This window comes from Artemia franciscana, unplaced genomic scaffold (assembly GCF_032884065.1).
Source record: "Artemia franciscana unplaced genomic scaffold, ASM3288406v1 PGA_scaffold_49, whole genome shotgun sequence".
NCBI classification, from domain to species: Eukaryota; Metazoa; Arthropoda; class Branchiopoda; order Anostraca; family Artemiidae; genus Artemia; species Artemia franciscana.
In genome coordinates, this window is record NW_027062689.1 from 1,354,319 (window position 1) to 1,377,296 (window position 22,978).

Genomic DNA, 22,978 nt, shown 5'->3' on the forward strand with positions numbered 1-22,978 from the left:
ACGAACAAAAACTATTCCGTATGTGAAAGGGGCCGCTTCCTCCTCAACGCCCCGCTCTTTACGCTATAGCTTTTTTAATGTTTTAAAAAGTAAAATGTTGAGAAAGTCAAACTTTCGCGTAAAGAGCGGGGTGTAGAGGAGGGGACAGCCCCTTTCATATACGGCATAATTTCTGGTCGCATCAAGGTTTAATGTCGCTCCTTACTTTCAGTTAAAAAACTGTTTTTTCTTTTTAATTTCTGAACGTTTTTGAATTAATACAGGTTTTAGTTTTGACTCACCGTACATGAATAATTAAAGCAAAATATGCATATTAATTTTATTTTTTTGGCTGAATGGCTTTCTCAAAGTTTTGATCGGATGATTTTGAGAAAGAAGAGTGCGGGGAAGGGGGGCCTAGTTGCCCTCCAATTTTGTGGTTGCTTGAAAAGGTCGCAAGAACTTTTGATTTTATTTACGAACGTTTTCATTAGTAATAAATATAATTAGCTTACGAATTAACTTACGTAACGAACTTATATATTCGTATATTTTTATTACGTGTATGAGGGGGTTCGCCCCCTCGTCAATACCTCGCTCTTTACACCAAAGTTCGAATTTTATTCCAATTCTTTAAGAATGACCCCTGAATCTCAAAGGCCATTGATAAATTCTTCCATGGAAAGATCCTCCCATGTAACCACGTAAACGACCACCCCGTGGAAAAAAAACAAACAACTTTCTTCTGGCAAAAAATACAAAATTCCACATTCTTGCAGATAGGAGCTTGACACCTATACAGTAGGGTTCCCTGATACGCTGATTCTACGAGTATCACCCCCTTCTTTCGAAAATAAGGCAAATTTTCTCAGGCTCGTAACTTTTGATGGGTAAGACTAGACTTGATGAAACTTGTATATTTGAAATCAACATAAAAATCAGATTCTTTTGCTGTATCAACTGGTATCAAAATTCCATTTTTTAAGAGTTCGGTTGCTATTGAGTCGGGTCGCTACTCACTATAGTTCGTTACCACGGACTGTTTGAAATGCCTTTTTAAAATTGGCAATCAGTGTTAAGAAGAGAGGGCATCTAAAAAGGGTAGGGGGCTGGTTGCCCTCCAATATATATATAAAGTAATATTAGATGAAGTATACAGTATAAGTGGTGAAAGTATAAAAACTCCCCTCGTGCTGTTAAAACGACAGAATAGCCTTTTTTCTCGAAGCTTAGCTTTATAAAGTTCAAAATTTAATGCAAAGTGTGGGGGTTGAGGGGTCGATAACCTCCATAATATTCAGGATAGCCCAAAAACTTGAACAGACAATTTACTGTATATGAGAGGAGAATACCTCTCCCGTCCCTGGCCGATTAATAGAACCCTTGCAATTACTAGATGACTATTATTTGTTATCAAAAGAAATGCCCAGAGAGAAGCACTTGTAAAACTTTAACACAAAGAACGGAGGTTGATCAGGGAGGAAGCAGCCCTCCTCGAATACACGATAGTTGCTTCTCGTATTGTTTTAATGCCACTTTTATTTTCATTTGAAAAAAAAACTGTGTTTATTTTTCTTTTTATTCAGTACTCTTTAAAGGGCAACTGTACTTACAGCACACACATACAATGGATGTGTATCCGTATGACTGGTTATTGCTAAATCATACGATTATAAGAAAAACAAAACTTTTATAAGCTTTTAAGTAGTTTTTAGCTAAAAAACATTTTGTAAGAAAAGAAGCTTTAAAAAAATGGAAGTTGAAAATTAAATCTCCATTAACATTCCTTTATGAGGAGCCGATGGGCAAACAAACACCTCCCTTTTGGAGGGTATGCAAAACTGCCACAGAAAACGGCAAACTGACTTAACAATTTCTTTTACTGCACTTTTATTGAACTTAATTAGAGAAGTTTTGAGTATGTCGACGCTTGTGAAATAACGCTTACCCACTCCCTTCTTCCTTACCTAAGCCACTAAAAACAACTTTTTTTTATTTCTCCTATGGAGCCATATTTTTGCTGTCCTGAATGTTCTATTGCGACCGAAGTTTCCATGTGTAGGCGCTAAAGAGTCAATTTAGCCACTGAAAGGACGACACCTGACACGCCATTGTCTGTGCAAATCTATCGCAGTGTTTAGTAAATAAAGGCAAAAATCTGTATCAAGTTGCAGAAGTTATTCTATCCCAAGAAAAAGATAATCATAAAGAGGAAAAATGATCAGGCAGAATTTTGACAGTTCTATTCCAGCGTTCAAAGATAATGTTTAATAAAAAAGGCGGCCTTGATGAGGCAGTAAGTAAAATTTGTCATTCTTTGTATATTCACAAGTTTTAAAATTCACATTTCACTATTATTTATATGAAGTCAGTGAGTTTGCCTTATTGGTAGAGTGTTAACTTTTATTTTAGTTCATCTTAATAGTAAGCTTACACTCCCCCAACTTGAACAACCAGGAAATCCACTTTTTTTCATGGAAAGCACTAGATGTGTATCTTATTTTGCTGGTTTCCAAGGGTGGATTGTACCGAACCACTGGTCGCAAAATGTTGGGAGCTCATTTGAAAGGGAATAACCACATCTAGGACCCTTTCAAAGCACCCCCAAAGAGGGATTTTTGTAAAGAACAATCCATTTTTCTTGTATTTGTCCTTCGGCAACATTTTATGAAATAGAGGATTGTAGAAACTTAGAAAGGCGCTCTCTCAATTCAAAATTAAATATTTAAGTCCTTTTTTCAGAAAGCCTCCAAAACCGCAGTCCCACACACAACAAGTCACAAATATGGAGTTCAGAGTATTAATTTATTTTCACCCCAGAGCATAATGGAAGTAATTCAATCATTCTTTTATGTTTTATTTCCATAATTTTCAACAAAAATCCATTTTAAACATGAGAAGGGGGAGGGGATTGTTATTCATTCGAATCAGGAAAATTGATGTCCCCCTTTAGAATTTCCCAGGGGGGCACCTTTGCTATTTACGCCACTGGGCGAAAGGGTAGGATTTTATCAGTCGAGTGCTTCGTTTTATACTAATCAACCCAAAGATCCCTGGAGAACTCTCTCAGACTTTCTTGACATTTTCTGTTCACATGTGTCCTTATGTTAGAAGAAAGTAACTCAATAGAAACCCCCCGTTCATTAAGCTTGGTGCAACTGATTTCTGTAACTTTTGGCGTTCAATCAAAGGTACTTAGTGATGCCTATTGCAATTATTTATTCGCTTCACAGCTCAATAAAATACATTTCGTTCTTTTACAGATCGAATATTCTAACAAGTAATAGCAATTAATTGCAATCAAATTAAAAAAAAATTAATTCGTGCATTGAAAGTAATTAGCTAACAATACAACTTTGCTGAAACTTATGGTCCTTTCAGCAGAGGTCAATCAAAACGTAAGGAAGAACATATAATAAAATGTCACAATGGTTTGACATAATGTCAATGAAGGTCCTTTGCCTTTCCCCTTAATATTTCGTAAAAATGGTGCACAACATACTCGTCGACATGCTTTCCATAACTATCTAAAACATAATGCGTCCCATTTCAATGGTATTCTGGGTCCTTCCAAGTCAATGGACGAAAAAATCCCATCCAATATTATATGCCTTGCAGAATTTTGTTTCAATCAAGCTGCTTTTGGTGTGAAGATTTTTGCTGTGACTGATAGCATAAGGAATGAAGTGATTCATATTTGGAATTACCTGCCATCTTATATCCTATCCCTTTCATTGTTTGAGTTAAAGTGGTTATGCACAGCTTAAGCATTACTCTTTTCTCATCCATACAGACCTTATCCACCCGCACGGAATTAGAAAAACTACATAAGATCTTATCTTAGATCATATCTTAGCTTTTATATGAATTTGGTAGAATGTTAACCTTTTTCCCAAGGTCCCATAGCCAAGTATTAATTTCTAACGCGAGCTACTGACTGTTTTGAACAGTTCTAAATTCCTTCCTCGTAGATCTGTCTGACCAGATACCATCACACTATGCCAAGAGATCCTTTTTTCACCATGTTGAATAAATTTTTAATTTTCATGCCAAACAGTTTTTATCTTTAATAAGGCTTTTAAAGAACCCTTTATATTTTAACTATGTTAAATTGCTTGGTTTCTTTTTATTGTATTTTTAACAACCCTAAAGCCTCTATACCACCTGTTAGCCAAATGTCACATCCCTGTTGCACATTTTTCTTGAAAGTTAATAATATATTCTTTTCTCCATTTAGTCCAAGAATTGAAAAAAGAAATACTGAACACTAAAATTCAGTTATACTTGAACTCGATCGAAGCCACAATTTCACACCTTCTACAAAATTTAGTTCTGATTCACAAGGCTTAGTGTTAATGAACGTAGGAAAAACTACGTGGGAAATCTATATCTACATATATATATATATATATATATATATATATATATATATATATATATATATATATATATATATATATATATACATATATATATATATATATATGTATATATATATATATATATATATATATATATATATATATATATATATATATATATATATATATAAATATATATATATGTATATATATATATATATATATATATATATATATATATATATATATATATATATATATATATATATATATATATATATATATATATATATATATATAGCTTGTAAAAATCAAAACCAATAACAAATGCAGAATGATACAAGGAACAAAAAGAACAATATTTAAAAATGTACCAGAGTCCGGCACAATCACCGGATGGGTGCATTTTTGACCCGGGATGGGGAGGTGCTTCAATTACGTATTCTTTAATTAAAGCCTGCCAACTTCAACATTATACCAAAAAAGAAGACAAAAATCTTAGATTCATCACTCTTCTTTTTATTTATAAGGACGATTACGACAATTCATTTCTACTAACCAATTGATGAAACTTTTTATCAACTTAAAAAACCCTTTTCTGGTGAAATAATTACAAGTACAACATAATCATCACAGAAAAACCAAACATTTCCACTTACAAATATTTACCGCTTAGAAAAATCAAGTATAAAAATATGTAAACATAACATACACGATCTGAACGAAAAAAAAACACAACATACTTCAAAGCTTAATCAGGAGGTTTTCAGCTCATCCAGAGCTATGGATGTTCAAACATCGATTGTTCAGTGAAATTTCTAAATCTGCAAAATCAGGGGGATGGCAATTGCTCGTCCAATTGGCACCGTTGATCTATGCTTACAGATTAGTTTAAGCACCTTTTTATTAAGTCCAACAATCAGGCCGGCGTAAGACATTACCTTACTTCTAAACCATTTAGGTTTCCCTACGATATTTCAAAGAGTATTAGGGTACGAGAAGTAAGTTTAGAGGAGAGTTAAGAAACATAAATTATATGTTTTTTTTTGTCAATTTTAAAGTTATTTATATAGGATGTTGAATAAGAGAGATGGATTTCGGCCTTCTTGGTAAGAAAAAGTAATTTTAGGATCCAAAGATTATTTTTAAAACTATTTTTACAAACCGGATCAAGATACATAATCCATTTTGAAAAACAAACGAACATTTTGGATTGAAAGTTACATATCGGAAGACTTTATTGGAATGGGACAATTTAAAATCTTGTTCCAAATATACCTCAACTTTTCAGTAAAGGCAACAACAAGAATTAAATCTGAACTACAAACAAAAACACTAGCTAGATAAAGGACAAAATTGTCGAAAGTGACACCAAAATCAAAGAGCCCATATTACTGTGATTCTACCGAAATTACATGCTTTAAAATTGATCAACATATGCGTTTTGAATGAGCATTCTACTCAAAAGGGCTTCGCATTTGGATCAAGACTAGTAGAAGAATCTCAATTACAACGAAGCTCCGTATCGCAAGCTATACGAAGTCCGTTTTATTGTTGGTTAGTTATTACAGTTCACTATTAGGAGAAGCATTGCATTTCTTTTGAATTAATTGCTTTACTAGATAAGTTCATCACAAGCATTTAAAAGGAAATCCAAGACTAGAAATGCTAAAACAAACCGTAAAATAGAAATGCGTCAATTAAAAGATAGTGAAAGCATGAACAAGCAACAAAACAGGAGAGGTTATTTGATTGATTTTACAAACAAATGAGAAAACTGAATTTTCTAAGAGCATTCCAAATAGAGTCGCACCGTTCTTTTGTTTCACAAAAATGTATACCCAGCGCCAGGAATAGTATAAATGCCCAATACGCCGCTAGTCTTTTATTAAGTTCCAATAACACGTTTTATATCTCTCAAAACTTGGTCAAAAGGAATCAACAAGTGTTTTAACAGGATCATATGCCTTAGGAAAACCGCCCCAAATGGACCAACAGCACCACACAAAGCTCAAGTACTGAGTCCTGATTTCAGAAAAATATGGGAGGAGAACTCTCCACAAAAAGACGAGTAGACATAAACCATACATCTAGATGGATTACAGGAATAGAAAAAATTTGCATATATTATCCTTTTTTATTGGAGCAGATGTGTCCAAATAGGGATCAAACATGTTATAAAGCATTCATTAGTTGTTATGGCTATTGTTGCCAGATTTAGACCATTTAATAAAGTAAGTGAGTACTCGTTGTTAGTTCTCCCGTTTTGCTGCCTTAAAATAAATTTGTCTTTTATTTAATTTTTGCATTAATATTGAAAAATAACTTGGAGCTACCCCCTTTAGCATAAAAATATCTGGGGCGACAAAAAAAAAGGAAAAAAAAGATATTACCATATTATAATAAAAAAATATTAGAAAAAAAAGATACTAACTCTCCTCTTTATTGTGGTCCTAGATTCTTTTGTTTGTTACTTATCGTCTCAATGTTTTGTGATAGTAAAAAAAAAAAAAAAAAAAAAAAAAAAAAAAAAAAAAAAAAAAAAAAAAAAAAAAAAAACAAGGTAACTTGTAAAATTTGTGCCGTCTATACCGAAAAAGTTAAAAATACACAAATATAGTATGGGCTTCTATTATAGCGGCCTGGGAATATGAAGCATTTTTTCTGATGCACTTAGCAACGGGTTGTGCTCACCTGGACCCCAGTCTTTCAATGAAGCAACCTTACACACTCTGTGAAGAAGGTTATTTGCCACGCAAAAACCTTCTGTGTCTTCCAGGTGCGAAAGGAGGTTTAATACTTGACGATGCAGCGGAGGTACAGAGTCACAGGTGATTAAAGAGTTTCTGGTGCAAACCAGGTTCGTACTATCTGAACAGTCTGATTTGACCTGAAACCAATAGCTTGAGTTCATGTTTTCAGCAACAATCAAAAGGCCAGCAAATTCCGATTTTACATAATAGATATTGAACAAGTCTCGACTTTTGTTTTTAGACCCTTTTTTTAAAGCAAACTGGATTAAAGCGTCAGCAAGAATAAACTGTGGATGATTTATCAGCTTCTCACAAAAACTTTTTTTTGAGCTACGCACTGATATTATGCAGGGGCGATTATCAGAATCCCAGTGGTTAAATGAAAATCCAATTATATAATATTGCCCTGGTTCAAGAACACAATAACAGCCGACACTACTTCTCAAAACTCTTGGTGAGCTTTCTATAAGAGATCGTAATGTACCAGATGCATCAGCTCTGTAAATACAGATCATAATATCAAGCCGGCTGGATTGAGAATCGCCTCTCAACCCCGACTGGTATAAAACCACTTCTGTCTGCGTCACTTCAAAAACATTTAATGTCAAAATCGTATTACACATATTCTGAGAACATCTTCCAAAATCTGCCTTAAATCTTTCTTCATGCCAGGCTGGGCAATAGCGACAAACATCGATCGCATCAAAGAATTTCAGAATATCTTGAAATTCCATCCAAAAAACGCCCTTTTCCTCCTTATACTTCAGTTTCTGTTTCACCTTTTCAGTCCAGAGGGATGATTCTGGTGACCAATTACCATTCCACTTAGAACGGCCCCAAGGATTTTTGAACTTTATCAACTTTTTATTTTCTATTTCTCGAACATCGAGTACCGAATAAGCGTGATTCTTATCCAGGCCAGAGAGTTTGAATGAAGATGGTTCTAAAGTTGCATTTCCAGTTCCACAAGATGCTCCCATTAAGAAATTCTGGATATGGCCGCTTATCAACTTGGCCCACAGAGTGTCTTTATCGATAATTCCATCAAAAGAATTAATAACATAAGTCTCACACAGTGCACCCGTCAAAATAGAAAGCCCCTCAAAACAATGTCCAGCTATAAGTGCAGAGTATCTTCCAAACGCTTTGGCTACTCCTTTTTCAATTAAGGAAACCCAAAGCTGTCTTCTCTTGGCATATGAAAAGGCGAAGTCAAAACTTTTGGTCTGTGGCAAATAATCATCAATAACAACTCCGACTCGAAGACCTTCAATACAAAGAAATATTACATATAAACCGTACTCAGAGGCAGTGTTTGGGATGATCATAGCTCTTAGTAATTCTTCTCTTTCAGCAATAACCGCTAGTCCACTAATAAGCCAACAATCTCCCAAGGACCCTTGAATTATATCTGACGATTTTGGGCTATCAAACACTGACCATCCTCCTTGTGGATAATCACTAGGGCGAAACCATCTTTTTATGCCATAAGAGTTGACTGAGTCTATTCCATTTTCGGCACACCAACTGCCGTAAATAGCAAACTTTGTTGGGAAACTTTCATCGGTAAACTTCTTTTTTTGCTTTTTACATTCCTCCAGGATTGTTTTGTACTTGTTCAAAGCTTCATCAGCTGGGTAATAAAGCCCTTGGTTTTTCATATCAAGCTTTGTCAAACAAATTTCGCAATACAAATATGTGTCTTCATTTTGGAATGTACATGCTGAACATTCAATAGTCATCATAAGAATCTAAATAAAAAGAGCAACTATAAATAAAATCAGCTGAGTAAAAACAAGGCATTGACAATAAAAACAACCAGTAAACAAACCAAAAAAACAACTTCCAAATTTTTATGAGAAAGTAGGGAAATCCGTAAAAAAAGAAAATAAAAGAACAAATAATTAAGAAATAAGGCTATCGCGCAAGGAAATCAGAAATTAAACCTTTTCGTTTCATCATCTTCACCCAGAAGTACTTTAGTTTTTACAATTGAAAACACATTTCTATGTTGATTTACGATACTATAGTTTAGTGATTCGTACAAATTCAATAGTCCTGCACAACACTGAATAGATTAATCATGAAAACAATGAACATATTGTATTAATTCTTGTGTGTCAAGAGACATACAAGAGCTCATATGGTATGAGCACTAACAAAATTCTAAGAATCAATAGATTGATTTAAAAAGGAAAATCAGAGGCTTCATGCCGGTCAGGATTTAAAATAAGAGCTCTGAGTCACGATACCCTTCTAAATATCAAAATTCATTAAGATCCGATCACCCACTCGTAAGTTATAAATACCTAATTTTTTCTAATTTTTCCTCTCCCTTTAACCCCCCAGATGGTCATATCTGGGAAAACGACTTTATCAAGTCAATTTGTGCAGCTCCCTGACACGCCTACCAATTTTCATCGTCCTAGCACGTCCAGAAGCACCAAACTCGCCAAATCATTGAACCTCTCCACCAACTCCCCCAAAGAGAGCGAATCCGGTACGGTTACGTTAATCACGTATCAAGGACATTTGCTTATTCTATCCACCAAGCTTCATCCCGATTCCTCCACTCCAAGTGTTTTCCAAGATTTCCCCCTCCGATTCCCCCCAATGTCAAAAGATCTGGTAGGGATTTGAAATGAGAGCTCTGAGACATGAATTCCTTCTAAATATCAAATTTCATTAAGATCCGATCACCTAATCGTAAGATAAAAATACCCCAATTTTCACGTTTTCCAAGAAATCCGGTTTCCCCCTCCAGTGAGGTATTTCCCCGATGTCACAGGATCTGGTCGGAATTTAAAATTAGAGCTTTAAAGCACAACATCCTTCTAGATATCAAATTTCATTAAGATCTGATCACCCTTTCGTATGTTACAAATACTTCATTTTTCCAAATTACCCCTCCCCCCCCCCAACTCCACCAAAGAGAGAAGATCCGGTCCGGTTAAGTCAGTCACGTATCTTAGACAGGTTTTTATTCTTCCCATCCAGTCTCATCCTGATCTCTCCGCTTTAAGTATTTTCTAAGATTTCTGCCCCCCCCCCCCAACTGCCCCCTCAATGACACTGGATCCGGTTGAGATTTAAAATAAGAGATCTGTGTTACGAGGTTCTTCCAAATGTGAAGTTTCATGAAGATCCTATCCCTCCTTCGTAAGTTGAAAATACGTCATTTTTTCTAATTTTTCAGAATTAACCCCCTTCCCCCAATAGAGCAGGTCCGTTCCAATTATGTAAATCACGTATCTAAGACTTCTGCTTATTTTTCCCATCAAGTTTTATCCCGATCCCCCCAAACTAAGCTTTTTCCATGATTTTAGGTTCCCCCACCCCAAACTCCCCCCAATGTCACCAGATCCGGTCGGGATTTAAAATAAGAGCTTTGAGACACGATATCCTTCTAAATATCAAATTTCATTGAGATCCGATCACCCGTTTTTAAGTTAAAAATACCTCATTTTTTCTAATTTTTCAGAATTAACCCCCCTCCTCCCCAGCTACCCCCGAAAGGGCGGATCCGTTCCGGTTATGTTAATCATGTATCTAGGACCTGTGCTTATTTTTCTCACCAAGTTTCATCCCGATCCATCCACTCTAAGTGTTTTCCAAGATTTTAAGTTCCCCCCTCCCAACTCCCCCCCCCCAATGTCACCAGATCCGATCGGGATTTAAAATAGCAGCTCTGAGACACGATATCCTTCCGAACATCAAAATTTCAGTACGATCTGATCAACCGTTCGTAAGTTAAAAATACTTCATTTTTTCTATTTTTCCGAATTAACCCCCCCCCCCCGATGGTCAAATCGGGAAAACGACTATTTCTAATTTAATCTGGTCCGGTCCCTGATGCACCTGCCAAATTTCATCGTTCTAGCTTACCTGGAAGTGCCTAAAGTAGCAAAACCAGGACAGACAGACTGACAGACCGACAGAATTTGCGATTGCTATATGTCACTTGGTTAATACCAAGTGCCATAAAAAATAGATAATATGTAATGACGATAATCGCATAACTGAATGTAAATTCTAAAAAATGAAGTTAACTATGTAAATTTAAAAACTTATTTAAGATCCATGCAATTTTTTACATTCCATTGCAAAAAAGGACATTTATCGAATGTTATATAAAATTGCACTATAGCACCTAACAATGATAATCAGCTAACTGAAGCTAAATTCTAGAAGAAAAATGTTACCAAATGTGAGTTTAACGTTGAAAGCTTCTTTAAATCAACATAATTTAAAATAAATGTTCGAAATGTTTCCTTATTTCCGACTACTCAAAACTAAAAATCTACGAAGGTAATTGCATATAAAACCAGATAATGCATCAAACCACATGCATATCACCATATGCAGATAATGCATATCAAACCAGAACACTGGCATCCACAAGAAACCCCTAATGAAAGCTTAAAAACTTTCCACAAACAAGTTTTCAAAAAAGGTCAAGACCTTGATTAAACCAAAAATGAGCAGAAATAAAGTCAAATAATCTTCCAAGCGTAAAACTACCACAAATGAAAGTCAATAAATAAATAAAAACCAAAAACTAACAGAAATTCCAATTAATAACCGAGTCAAACTCAAAACGAGAAGGAATTAACATGAGTGGGGCTGACAACCCCCAAGTCTTCTGATGACGAGAAAATAATTTACAGCTAACTGAAAAAACTAATGTGGATTATCAGTTTATATATATATATATATATATATATATATATATATATATATATACTAGCTGTTGGGGTGGCGCTTCGCGCCACCCCAATACCTAGTTGGTGGGGGCGATTCGCGCCCCCCAAGCCCCCCCGCGCGCGTAAGTCGTTACGCGCCATATTAGTTACGCGCCATTGTAGTTGTGTCCCTATGTCCCACCGGTGAATATAGATAGATATATATATATATATATATATATATATGTTTTTAACTACGAAAAACTTGCGACATTCCCTGTGTCGCCGTCGTCATTTATATATCCCCCTGTGCCCCCCGGCGTCCCCGTTGTAGTTGTGTCCCGGTCGTCATTTATATTCCCTGCGTCCCGGTCGTCATTTGTGTCCCGGTGTCCCAGTCTGTGATTTCTCTTTGAGTGTCCCGGGCGTCATTTATATTCCTTGTGTCCCGGTGTCCCGGTCGTCATTTGTGTCCCGGTGTCCCGGTCTGTATATAAATTCGTTTTTGAATTGGTCTTTTTTTAGTTTTTAGTTTTTTACCTTTTTTTTAGTTTTTTTAGTTATACCTCATGATTCTAATGATTGCCCTTGAGCTTTGTTGATGGTGATTGCTAATCGAACATTCCCTGTGTCCCCGTCGTCATTTATATATCCCCCTGTGCCCCCCGGCGTCCCCGTTGTAGTTGTGTCCCTGTGTCCCGGTCGTCATTTATATTCCCTGTGTCCCGGTCGTCATGTGTGTCCCGGTGTCCCAGTCTGTGATTTCTCTTTGAGTGTCTCGGGCGTCATTTATATTCCTTGTGTCCCGGTGTCCCGGTCGTCTTTTAGTTTTGTTTTTCTCCTTTATTTTTCATTTTTTTCCTTTTTTATTTTTTTTTTCCTTGAACATTTCCTTGAGTGTCGTCATTTATATTCCCTATGTGCCGGTGTCCCGGTCGTCATTTGTGTCCCGATGTCCCGGTCTGTAATTTCGTCAGTTGAAAACATGACGTCAGTCAACACACAAACATGACGTCACCCGACAGACAGACCCACACACACACAGACAACTTATTTTTATATATATATATATATATATATATATATATATATATATATATATATATATATATATATATATACATATATATATATATATATATATATATATATATATATATATATATATATATATATATATATATATATATATATATATATATATATATATATATATATATATATATATATATATTGATATCTATTCCTTAAGTTCTTAATAACTTTTGATTTACTAAGTTAAAAAAAAGTGAAAACAATGAAAATGTATTTGTATATATTTTTGGATACGGCAATCTGTATGCATATAGTGTGTTCTGATTTAGTTCAACTTTCCTCTCAACATTTCCACAAATTTGTTACTTCAATATCCTTAGCCGTCAAAGTAGCTGTAGCAGTAGTAGCAGCAACAGTAAAAGTAGCAGTGGTAATGGTGTTAGTAGCTCGCACGTATTACTTTTGGCCAATTGATCTTACCCTTCAAGCATTCTCTGAGAGTTTCAACTTAATGCCCAAATCCATTCCTGAGATACGTCTTCACCTTCAAATTATCACCTTCATATGCGTAGACCTAATAGTACTAGTATCATAGTAGTAGTGGTAGTAATAGGGCTAATAGTGGTGTATTAGTTTTAGAAGTAACAGTAGTAGTAGGTAAATGTTGCCTTTTGGTCAGTTGAACATCCTCCTCATGATGCTCCAGAAGTTTCATCTCGGTACGGTATGCCGTTCCAAAAATACTGCTGATACGCCTTTATCAGCAATCTGTGTGCACATATTATGTTTGGATTTACTTCAACTTTCCCCTCAACATTTCCACAAATTTGTTACTTCAATATCCTTAGCCTTGGAAGTGCGCGCTACAAAAGCAGTAGTTGTACTAACCGAACTTTTTTCAAATTTGACTCTAAAAAAATGCACGAGAACTTTCTATTTCCAATCAAATTAAGAGTATTAAGAGGATAATATGATTAGTTCAGCAGTAGTAGCAGTAGTAGCAGTAGCAATAAAAGTAGCAGTGGTAGGTGTGTTAGTAGTAGCATGCACATATTACCTTTTAACCAATTTATCTTCCCCTTTAAGCATTCTCTTAGAGTTCCAACTTAATACCCGAATCCGTTCTTGAGATACGTCTTCACCTTCATATGCGTAGACTTAACAGTACTAGTATAATAGTAGTAGTGTAATAATAGGGCTAACAATGGCGCATTAGTTTTAGAAGTAACAGCAGTAGCAGGTATATGTCGCCTTTTGGTCAGTTGAACATCCCCCTCATGATGCCCCAGAAGTTTCATCTCGGTACGGTAGGTCGTTCCAAAAATACTGCTGATACGCCTATTTTAGTAATCTGTATGCACATGGTATATTTTGATTTAGTTTAACTTTCACCAAAACGTTTCTTCAGATGTTAATTTCAATATCATCAACCTTGGTAGTACTCACTACAGAGGCAGCATCATTAGTAGTAGTGGTAGTTGCAATAGTAATAGCGCGTAAATATTGCCTTTTTGATCAATTAATTATCTCCCTTATCATTTCCTGGGAATTCCAAATGAATATACTCAGTCATTCCTGAGTTACGCTCTTTTGACAGCCCATATGCACATAACATGCATTGATTCAGTTCAACACTCCACTCAACAGTCTCTTAAAGGCTAATCAGAATACCCTTCGTCTTTGGTACGTTAGCACGTCAAACGTGCCAACGTTTCTCAACAACATATTCTTTGTGTAAATAATGGACGAACTGCCCAGCTTACAGCCCTTGCCCTGAGGCTAGGGGGCAAGGGAATTGACGTCCATAAATATATAGTTATCGGACCTTTAAACGATGCTGAACAAAAAATACCTTTCTTAAAATTTTGACTAGACGGGTTTTGGGAAATAACAAGCGTGGGGGGTTGTATCCACCCTGGAGGCATTGTTATATTTTCTTTGGACTATTTTAAATAAAACGGCTCACAGTTTTGATCAGATGCGTTTTAGTAAAAGAAAGCACTGGGGGGGGGGAGAGGCTAGTTTCCTTCCTATTAATGTTGAATTAGAAATCCCTATTAAAAGGGAACCAGAAATTTCTTCGAAATTTCATAAAAATTTTACAGAAATTACATAGAATTTCAACCAAATAAGCCTTTTAAACAGTCTATACGACCATCCCTTCCATTAAAACCTCATATGTTAATAATAGACAACTACTATAACTAATATCCCTTGTTCTGAGGGTTTCGTGCAGGGGGGGGGGTGTTACCCCTAAAGACATAATGACTGGAACTTTCGACTATGCTGACAAACATGGCTATCTCATAATTTGATACGTTTGGAGAAATGATGGAGGTGTGGGGCTCGCTGCCCCCAATCACTTTTGACTCTTAAAAAGGCACTAGAACTTCCAATTTCAATCGAATGAGCCCCTTTCGAAGTTTCTGTGACTCATTTTATTCGATGTGACTTCGCCAGGCGAAAAATTAATAATACAGTGCCCATGTCGCTTTTTACTAAGGCAGTGCTATTGTGCTTCCTATGAAAATATGATGTCTTTTTACGTGAAAGTAGGTTTCCAAAATTAAGGCTCTAAAGGAATTTTCTAAAACTCATGACCTACGAAGATCGACTTTATTTTCGGGCCAGAAAATCTAAGGTTGGCAATTTTCAAGAAAAAATACACACATCTATCTACTTTCTTTAAACGAGGAAATGTGTATATATTTATCTATTAATTCCTTTTGGGAGCTTGATTTTATCTAGGAGGGCCAACTCTAACTATCCTTTTCTAGGGGGTCGAGTTTCTAATGGGTTCTGCTCGTTAATTTGTCAGAGACTATCTTTTCTGGGTCGCTATTGGCTATAATCACCCGTAGGTATATCACAATTCCCAGGTTTCTCATGTGAGTAGCTTATTAGCAAACCCCTGGAACTTCCGTTCCAGAGGAACTGGGGTCAACTGTTTATGATAGAAGTTAGTCCTTGCTTCACCTCCGTCTTAACTCTACGCCTATCTTTTACAATCATTTTGCCTTTTAAAGATAATATTTACAATCATTCGCCTTTTAAAGATAATAGCTAATGTTCTTGACTATCTTTGAAAACTTTAGTAAGCGTGTGTGTGCGGTAGGTTTTGGTTGTCCCGTGTTTTCTGGACAATTTTACATCGACAGAACTCGTGCGTATCAAACAGTTGGTGGTAACGAACTGTCAGTAAGGAGGGACACGGCTCAATAGTAACCGAAACTATAAAAACAAAATTTTTATATCAATAGATACATCAAAACAATGAGATTTTTATGCTGATTTTAAATATATAAGATTCATTAAGTTATACATATAGATACATCAAAAGCGTTGGATTTTTATGCTGATTTCAAATATATAAGGTTTATCAAGTTTAGTCTTACCAATCAAAAGTTACGAGCTTGAGAAAATTTGCTTTATTTTTGAAAAAAGGAAGAAACACTACCTAAAGGTCATAGAATCGTAATGAAAATCACAAAATCAGGTTCTGCATATCAGAGAATCCTACTGTAAAAGTTTCAAGCTCCTATCTGCGAAAATGTGGAGTTTGGTATTTTTTGCCAGAAGAAAGATCACGGATTCGTGTTTATTTTTTTTTTCCGGGGTGCTCGTATCGGCCCAGTGGTCCTAGAATGTCGGGAAAAGACTCATTAGAATGGATATTAAAAGTTCTAGTGTCGTTTTTTAAGAAACCAAAAAAATTGGAGGGCAACTAGGTCCCCTCCCATGCTCATTTTTCTCCAAAATCACTGGATCAAAATTTTGAGACAGCCATTTTGTTCATCATAGTCAAAATTTCTAATAACTACGTCTTTGAGGATAACTTAATCCCCACAGCCCCGAGGGAAGGGCTGCAAATTAAGAGCTTTGCTCAATGTGTACATATAGTATTGGTTATTGGGAAGTATACAGGCGTTTTCAGGGAGTATTTTTTCTGGTGGGGGAGTCAGGATGGGGTTACGTGGGAGGATCTTTTCATAGACAAATTTGTCAAGAGGGAAGAAAATTTTCCGTGAAGGGGCGCCGGATTTCCCAGCATTATTCAAAATCCGATCAGAAATTAAATAAACAATAAGTTTTTTTTCAACTGAAAGTACAGAACAACATTAAGACTTAAAACGAACAGAAATTATTACGTACATGAGGGAATTCACCCCCTTTTCAATACCTCACTCTTTACGCTAAAGATTTTTTAGTACTTTCAAAAGAGCTAATTATTCAAATTAAACGGCATTTATGATTCAGGGGGTCATTCTTAAAGAATTGTTGAAGAACTTTTTTTTTAATTTAACATAAGAGAAAGGCTACACGAGCAACAGCTTTCGATAAATAAAAGTCTACAAGTTTTTGCTCTTCACGCCTTTGAATACCCAAGACACTTTGTTTTTAGTGAGCAAACTTTAATTTCCGCAATAAATGGTTTCCCATGGTTATTCAGGAGGGCAATTTAAGAAACACATAGAGACCGAATAACTAAAAGATCGATTCGACGACCTATTTATATAGGGCATTCTAAATACATAAAACTACTGGACCACGCTCACCTCCTTATATAAAGCTGTAGTCAATGAACTATACTACCGTAGTTGTGACATTTGATTTTAGATACACAAATCAATTTTTTCATACCCTAAAATGGAAAATACTTTATCAACATCCTCATAACTAACGTAGTCTTTGTTAGTTAAAATATGTACTGATAGAAGGCCAAGGTCTTCCAAAACTCCTGCACCAAACCAATGTTTTGGTAGCTTCTTTGATGAACTGATCCGTTTGACACTCTCAACGAGGTCTTTAACTATTATCCTTCCGTTTAAAAAATCATCAAAAAACAAAAAATAAGATTGATTCTCTGTCTCTAAAAAAATTAATGCACATATTTTTAAGCTCCTCTAAACTTATTACACCATCGTCGTTTGTATCATAAACCTCAATCACCATCAAAAAAGTTTGATCACTCTTCAAGTTCAATCCCTGTAATATTTCATTTGCGTCCAGTTTACCATTGCCGTCTTTATCAAGAGTTTGAAATAGCTCGGGAAGGCGGTGGCGATATTCAAGAACACGTACACTAAATTCAAGATGGAATTTCATTGCCGGAAGTAAAATCAATTCCCACAGCGAGGTGCTAGGAGGGCATTAAATTTCAGGAGTAATGGGAGAGTATGAGCTAATTTACCGGTGATTGCCAAGAACCTGCATTACAGACCCGGCATTATTCTGTTTATTACAATAGTTTGGAGATGCATATATACTCCTTACTACTGTAACATTTTCGTGGTTTTTCAATATTTTGTAGCCTTTATCACAGTATTCATGAGTAGTGTCCCCTCACTGGTTTTAAGGGGCTGGATAGGGGGTAAGCCTGAAGTTGCTAGCCCCTTAAGATGTTATTACGCGTACCCGGATCTTGCGCAATACTATAGAGCACCTGTATCGGTATAAGATTTTTTTTCCACATTGGGATTCAAAAGATTTTCATCCAATGGAATGGAGCGCTAAACAGGTGCATTATGAAAGCCTTCCTAATAATATTATTCGGGTAATACTTTCTATGTAATAATCTATTCCAATGCAAGGAGAATCCCGTGTCCCACTTACTAATACAATTAAATAGTTCGCGTGTTTTTTTATGACAGTAATAATTGGCATGCAAGGGAGAAAATCGATTAGTAGAAGTTGGTTACACTTGCAGTGCACCTGCTTGTAAAGTAATGCTTTAGAAGGGTATTTTCAGATAATAATAGGGGTTGCTCTCAGTACATTTTTTACTAATAGTCTTTTACTCTATTGGAACTTGAATGAGCTATCAGAAATGAAACAAAAGCAAGAGTATCATTCTGGTTATAATATGGTGCACATTCATATATGATCAAAAGTCTTTTCCTCTTCACAACACAGAAATTAGCACTTATATTAGAGGCAATCTATAACGAGCATACCTATGTGCACAGGCTACAAAATGCTTAAATTGTGTAAATGATTTCGTAATGAAGTTCTATCCTGGAACATGAAATCTAGAGAATTTTATAAATTTTACAAATAAGTTATAGATATAAATTTTATTTATAAGAAAAACGTTATAAAATCATGAAATCGCAGAAAAAGCACTTAAAACTCAACAAACGAAAAAAATGTGAAAAAAGCTGATATAGAATAAAATATAAGAAAAAGAACCATGCACCAAAGAAAGGTGGGAACCCTAGCAACCATTTCCAGGGGGAAACTTGTTATTAGAGATAAACTTAAACCATATTAAGAGATATTTCTGAGAGTTCTTGATGACAATGCCACGTTTCTTTCAGCCAAGACTACCTGTATTCACGCCACCGTGGCAATATGTGGGTAGTAAAAATATGTTAATAGCGCCAATGATAGTTTACCAGCAGATACAGTCCGTAAACCCGACAATACCAGTGATGGAACGTATGTCAAGGTTGTTAAAAGTTGTGTATGACCCCTAATGAAATACTTTCGCAAACAACTCCAACATTTAGAATGTTTGTTGAAAAGTCAGAGACGCAAGAGTGGAAAATTTCAGAGACATAGGTACTACTACAGGGCTCATAGGGGGTCTACAAAAGTCTGAGATAGGTTAGCAGGTTTTTTTTTACCTAAGTCAAAGAGAGATGAATTGGATTTCTTTTACCAAAATTAGAGAGATGAGGTGGATTTTTTTGATGGATTTTTTTCACAATCCACACAGACAGACAGACAGATACACACACATTGGACCGCACTCATTTCTGTATATACTCGTAATTTCATTGCATTTTATGAAAAGAGGGTGCTGGAGCTCGATTTTTAGGACAGTTTCAGTGTCCTTCTTAATCCAGTATTAATTTTATTGCTGAATTTATTTTCTTTTCCCGATCAAAGAACAGGCCAAAACAATTGAAGTAGACCATGGATTGAGTGTTTATGATTTGTAACCTTGATCCAATCTCATCTACTTTGCATGACCAGTCCAAATAGAAGCTGTACTTACCTATATTCCCATTATTTTTCCAAACATATTGAATCAAAATATTGAGATAGCCGTTTTTATCACCATAGTTACAAGGTCCAGTAATTAAGTCTTTGGGGATGACACCCCCACCCCAGAACCCTCAGAACAAGACCTATGAGTTATACTAGTTGCCTATTCTTAATATGCAAGGTTTTCATGGAGGGGTGGTCGTATAAACTTTCGAGGAGTCTTATTTGATTGGAAATTAAAACTCCTAGTTCCCTTTTAAGAATAAAAACTTATAGGAGGGCAACTAGCTTCCCCCTCCCCAAACAGCCTATTTTTCCAAAACGCATCTAATCAAAACTGTGAGATAGCCATGTTGTTTAAAAAAGTCCAAAGAACATATAACAATGCCTCCAGAGTGGACAAAACCCCCAACACCTATCATTTCCCTAAACACATCCAATCAAAATTTTAAAGAGAGCTATTTTTGTTCAGCATTGTTGAAAGGTTCAATAATTATGTCTTTGTGGATGTTACCCCATCCACAACAGTCCTCAGGGCAAGGGTTGTAAGTATGGCAATTTGTCCATCATTATTGAGAAAAGCCAGCATCTTTGACCTTTACTATCCAAAAAGACGAAGGGCATTCAGATGAGCCTTTCAGAGACTATTGAGGGAAGTACTGAACTAAATCAATGAATAATATGTGCATATGGGTTGTCAAAAGGTCACATATCAGGAATGACTGAGTATACTCATTTTAAATTCCCAGAAAATGATAAGGGAGATGATTAATTGATAAAAAGGCAATATTTAAATGCTACTACTGCTGCAACTTCCAAGCTATTACTACTACTACCACTAAAACTCTTGCTTCTGTAGTGAGTACTACCGTAGTACTCACTACTGTAGTGTAGTGAAACGTTGAGGCAAAAGCTGAACTAAATCAAAACATACTATGGACATGCAGATTGCTGATATCAGTTATGGTCAGAACATATTTTATCAACAGGCTAAAAACCCGGATTGGAACCTGATTTCATCGATCACATTCAGCTTGTTGTCAGCTAGACCACCCACACGCGCAGTGGCGTAGTAGGTTAAAACTTCTGTACCAGTAGGCATCTGAATATAATATTTTTACAGTACAAGGAAAAACATTTAATTGCCAAAAGGTATTGAACGCATTTAATATGCATTTAGCGTTTATAGGCTAGAAGGAGGCTAAAAGTTTAATTTTAATTGAATAAATAAAATTAGAAAAGAAAAAATGTTTTTATAAAAAATAAAATTGAATAAGTAAAATTTGAATAATGCAATATGAATTTTTCATTTTCATCAAGAAACCGGTTAGAGATCGAGGTCTTATTCAGATGAAAGAATGCTAAGGAGAATTTTTTAGGATGAATGGTCCGCAAGCCATTTTACAGGGAGGAGGTACACTCAGCGAGGATGGAACATCTGGAGGGAATTTGACGGGGGGAAGATTTACTTTACGTTGGACAAACTTTCACCGAAGGAGATTTCTGTTTGGGGGAGGGTTGCCCCCTCCATATAGGAAAGGTGTCCCCCTCCTTAATACCTTGTTCTTTAAGCTAAAGTTTGACTGTTTATCTAAATTCTTTAAGAGCGTTTACTGAAAACAGGGGCTTTTTGATTAGAATAGTAAGCTTTTTCAAAAGTGCTAACAGCTTTAGCGTAAACAGTAAAGTAATGAAGAGGGGGCAATCCTTCATATAAGGAATAAATCTTTCATAATTAATTTGAAAATTTGTTTCAATTTATCATGTGCTTTGAGCCAAACTCGAACCTATATAAGTTGAAAAACATTCAGAAATGTAATAAAACAACAACTTTTTTTGAACTGAAAGTAAGGAGCAGCATTAAACTTAAAACGAAGAGAAATTATTCAGTATATGAATAGGGGTTGTCCCTTCCTCTACACCTCACTCTTAACGCTAAAGTTTTCATTGTTTAAAAAGTAGAGTTGTGACAAAGAGTCAAACTTTAGCGTAAAGAGCGAGGCGTTGAGGAGGGAACAGCACCTTTCATATACGAATAATTTCTGTTTGTTTTAAGTTTTAGTGTTGTTACTTACTTTCAGTTCAAGAACTTAATTTTCTTCGTTTAGTTCAAAAAAGAAAGGCCTATTGCATATTGCTTACACATAGCATTTGCACCAGATATTTTCCGGGAGGCAAATTTTCTTTGGGGGAATTTTCAGTAGTGATATGTGGCAGATACCTCTCTTAAATACTTTGCTCTTTACGCTAAAGTATGATTTTGTATCCCAATTCTTTACGAACAAAAAGTGAAATACAAGGTTCGTTAAATTAGAATGAAATAGCTTTTTGAGTATTCTAAATAACGTTAGCGTGAAGAGCGAGGTATTTTGGAGGGGGTATCCTCCCCATATAGCAATAATATCTGTTCGCTTAAGTTTTAATGTTGATCCTTACTTTCAGGTGAGAAAACCTGCTTTTTTATGTTTAATCACTCAAAAACACAAACAAATCTCAGGGGAAACATTGAAATGTTGCTGATATCACGCTTTGGATGTGTGAGCTAATTGCATATAGGCAGTTAGATTGCCCCTGCAGTGCCTTTGTCAATGTAGCGTTAATCAGCTATGCAAGGGTGGAATGTGACGGAAATTATGCAAACAAGGAAACAATGTTTCCTTAAATACTGACTATAACTGATATAGGCGTATCCGCAGTATTTTTGGACTGGCTTACCCTACCAAGATGGAACTTCTGGGGCATCACGAGGGGGATGTTCAACTGAACAAAAGGCAACATGTAAATGCTACTACTGTTAATTCTAAAACTAATATAACACTATTAATCCTATTACTACCACAACTACTATTAAGGCTACGCTATTAATGCTAGTACTATAAAGGGTACACGTATGAAGCAAACCTGAACTAAACTAAAATACACTAAGTGCATGCAGACTGTCAAAAGCACATATCTCAATAATAGATTTAGGCATTAAGCAGTAATTTTCAAAGAATCCTTAAAGTGGACGATTAATTTACCAAAAGGTAATATGTACATGCAACTGCTAACACTACTACAACTGCTACTTTTACTGCTACTGCTACTGCTATTACAACTACTAAACTGCTCGTATTATCATCTTAATACTCTTAACTTGGTTGAACATTGGAAGTTCTAGTGCCATTTTTAAGAGTCA

At 35.6% G+C, this 22,978-nt stretch overlaps 1 protein-coding gene and 1 long non-coding RNA gene across 3 annotated transcripts in view; one reads left to right on the forward strand and one right to left on the reverse strand.

Annotated features, from left to right (window-relative positions):
• LOC136041915 (uncharacterized) overlaps positions 1 to 22,978 on the forward strand; it is a 444,858-nt gene that overhangs the window by 295,801 nt on the left and 126,079 nt on the right. The gene's annotated exons all lie outside the window — the stretch shown is intronic.
• LOC136041896 (calpain-D-like) overlaps positions 1 to 22,978 on the reverse strand; it is a 43,060-nt gene that overhangs the window by 10,096 nt on the left and 9,986 nt on the right. The window contains exon 2 of one of the 2 annotated variants that reach the window (XM_065726689.1): positions 4,839 to 8,844. The exons of the other annotated variant lie outside the window; for it this stretch is intronic. Within the exon in view, the coding sequence (XP_065582761.1) occupies positions 6,973 to 8,838 (1,866 nt within the window). The 5' untranslated portion in view covers positions 8,839 to 8,844 and the 3' untranslated portion in view covers positions 4,839 to 6,972. Of the gene's footprint in view, positions 1 to 4,838; positions 8,845 to 22,978 lie in introns of those variants that run through there. 2 annotated transcript variants of the gene reach the window in all.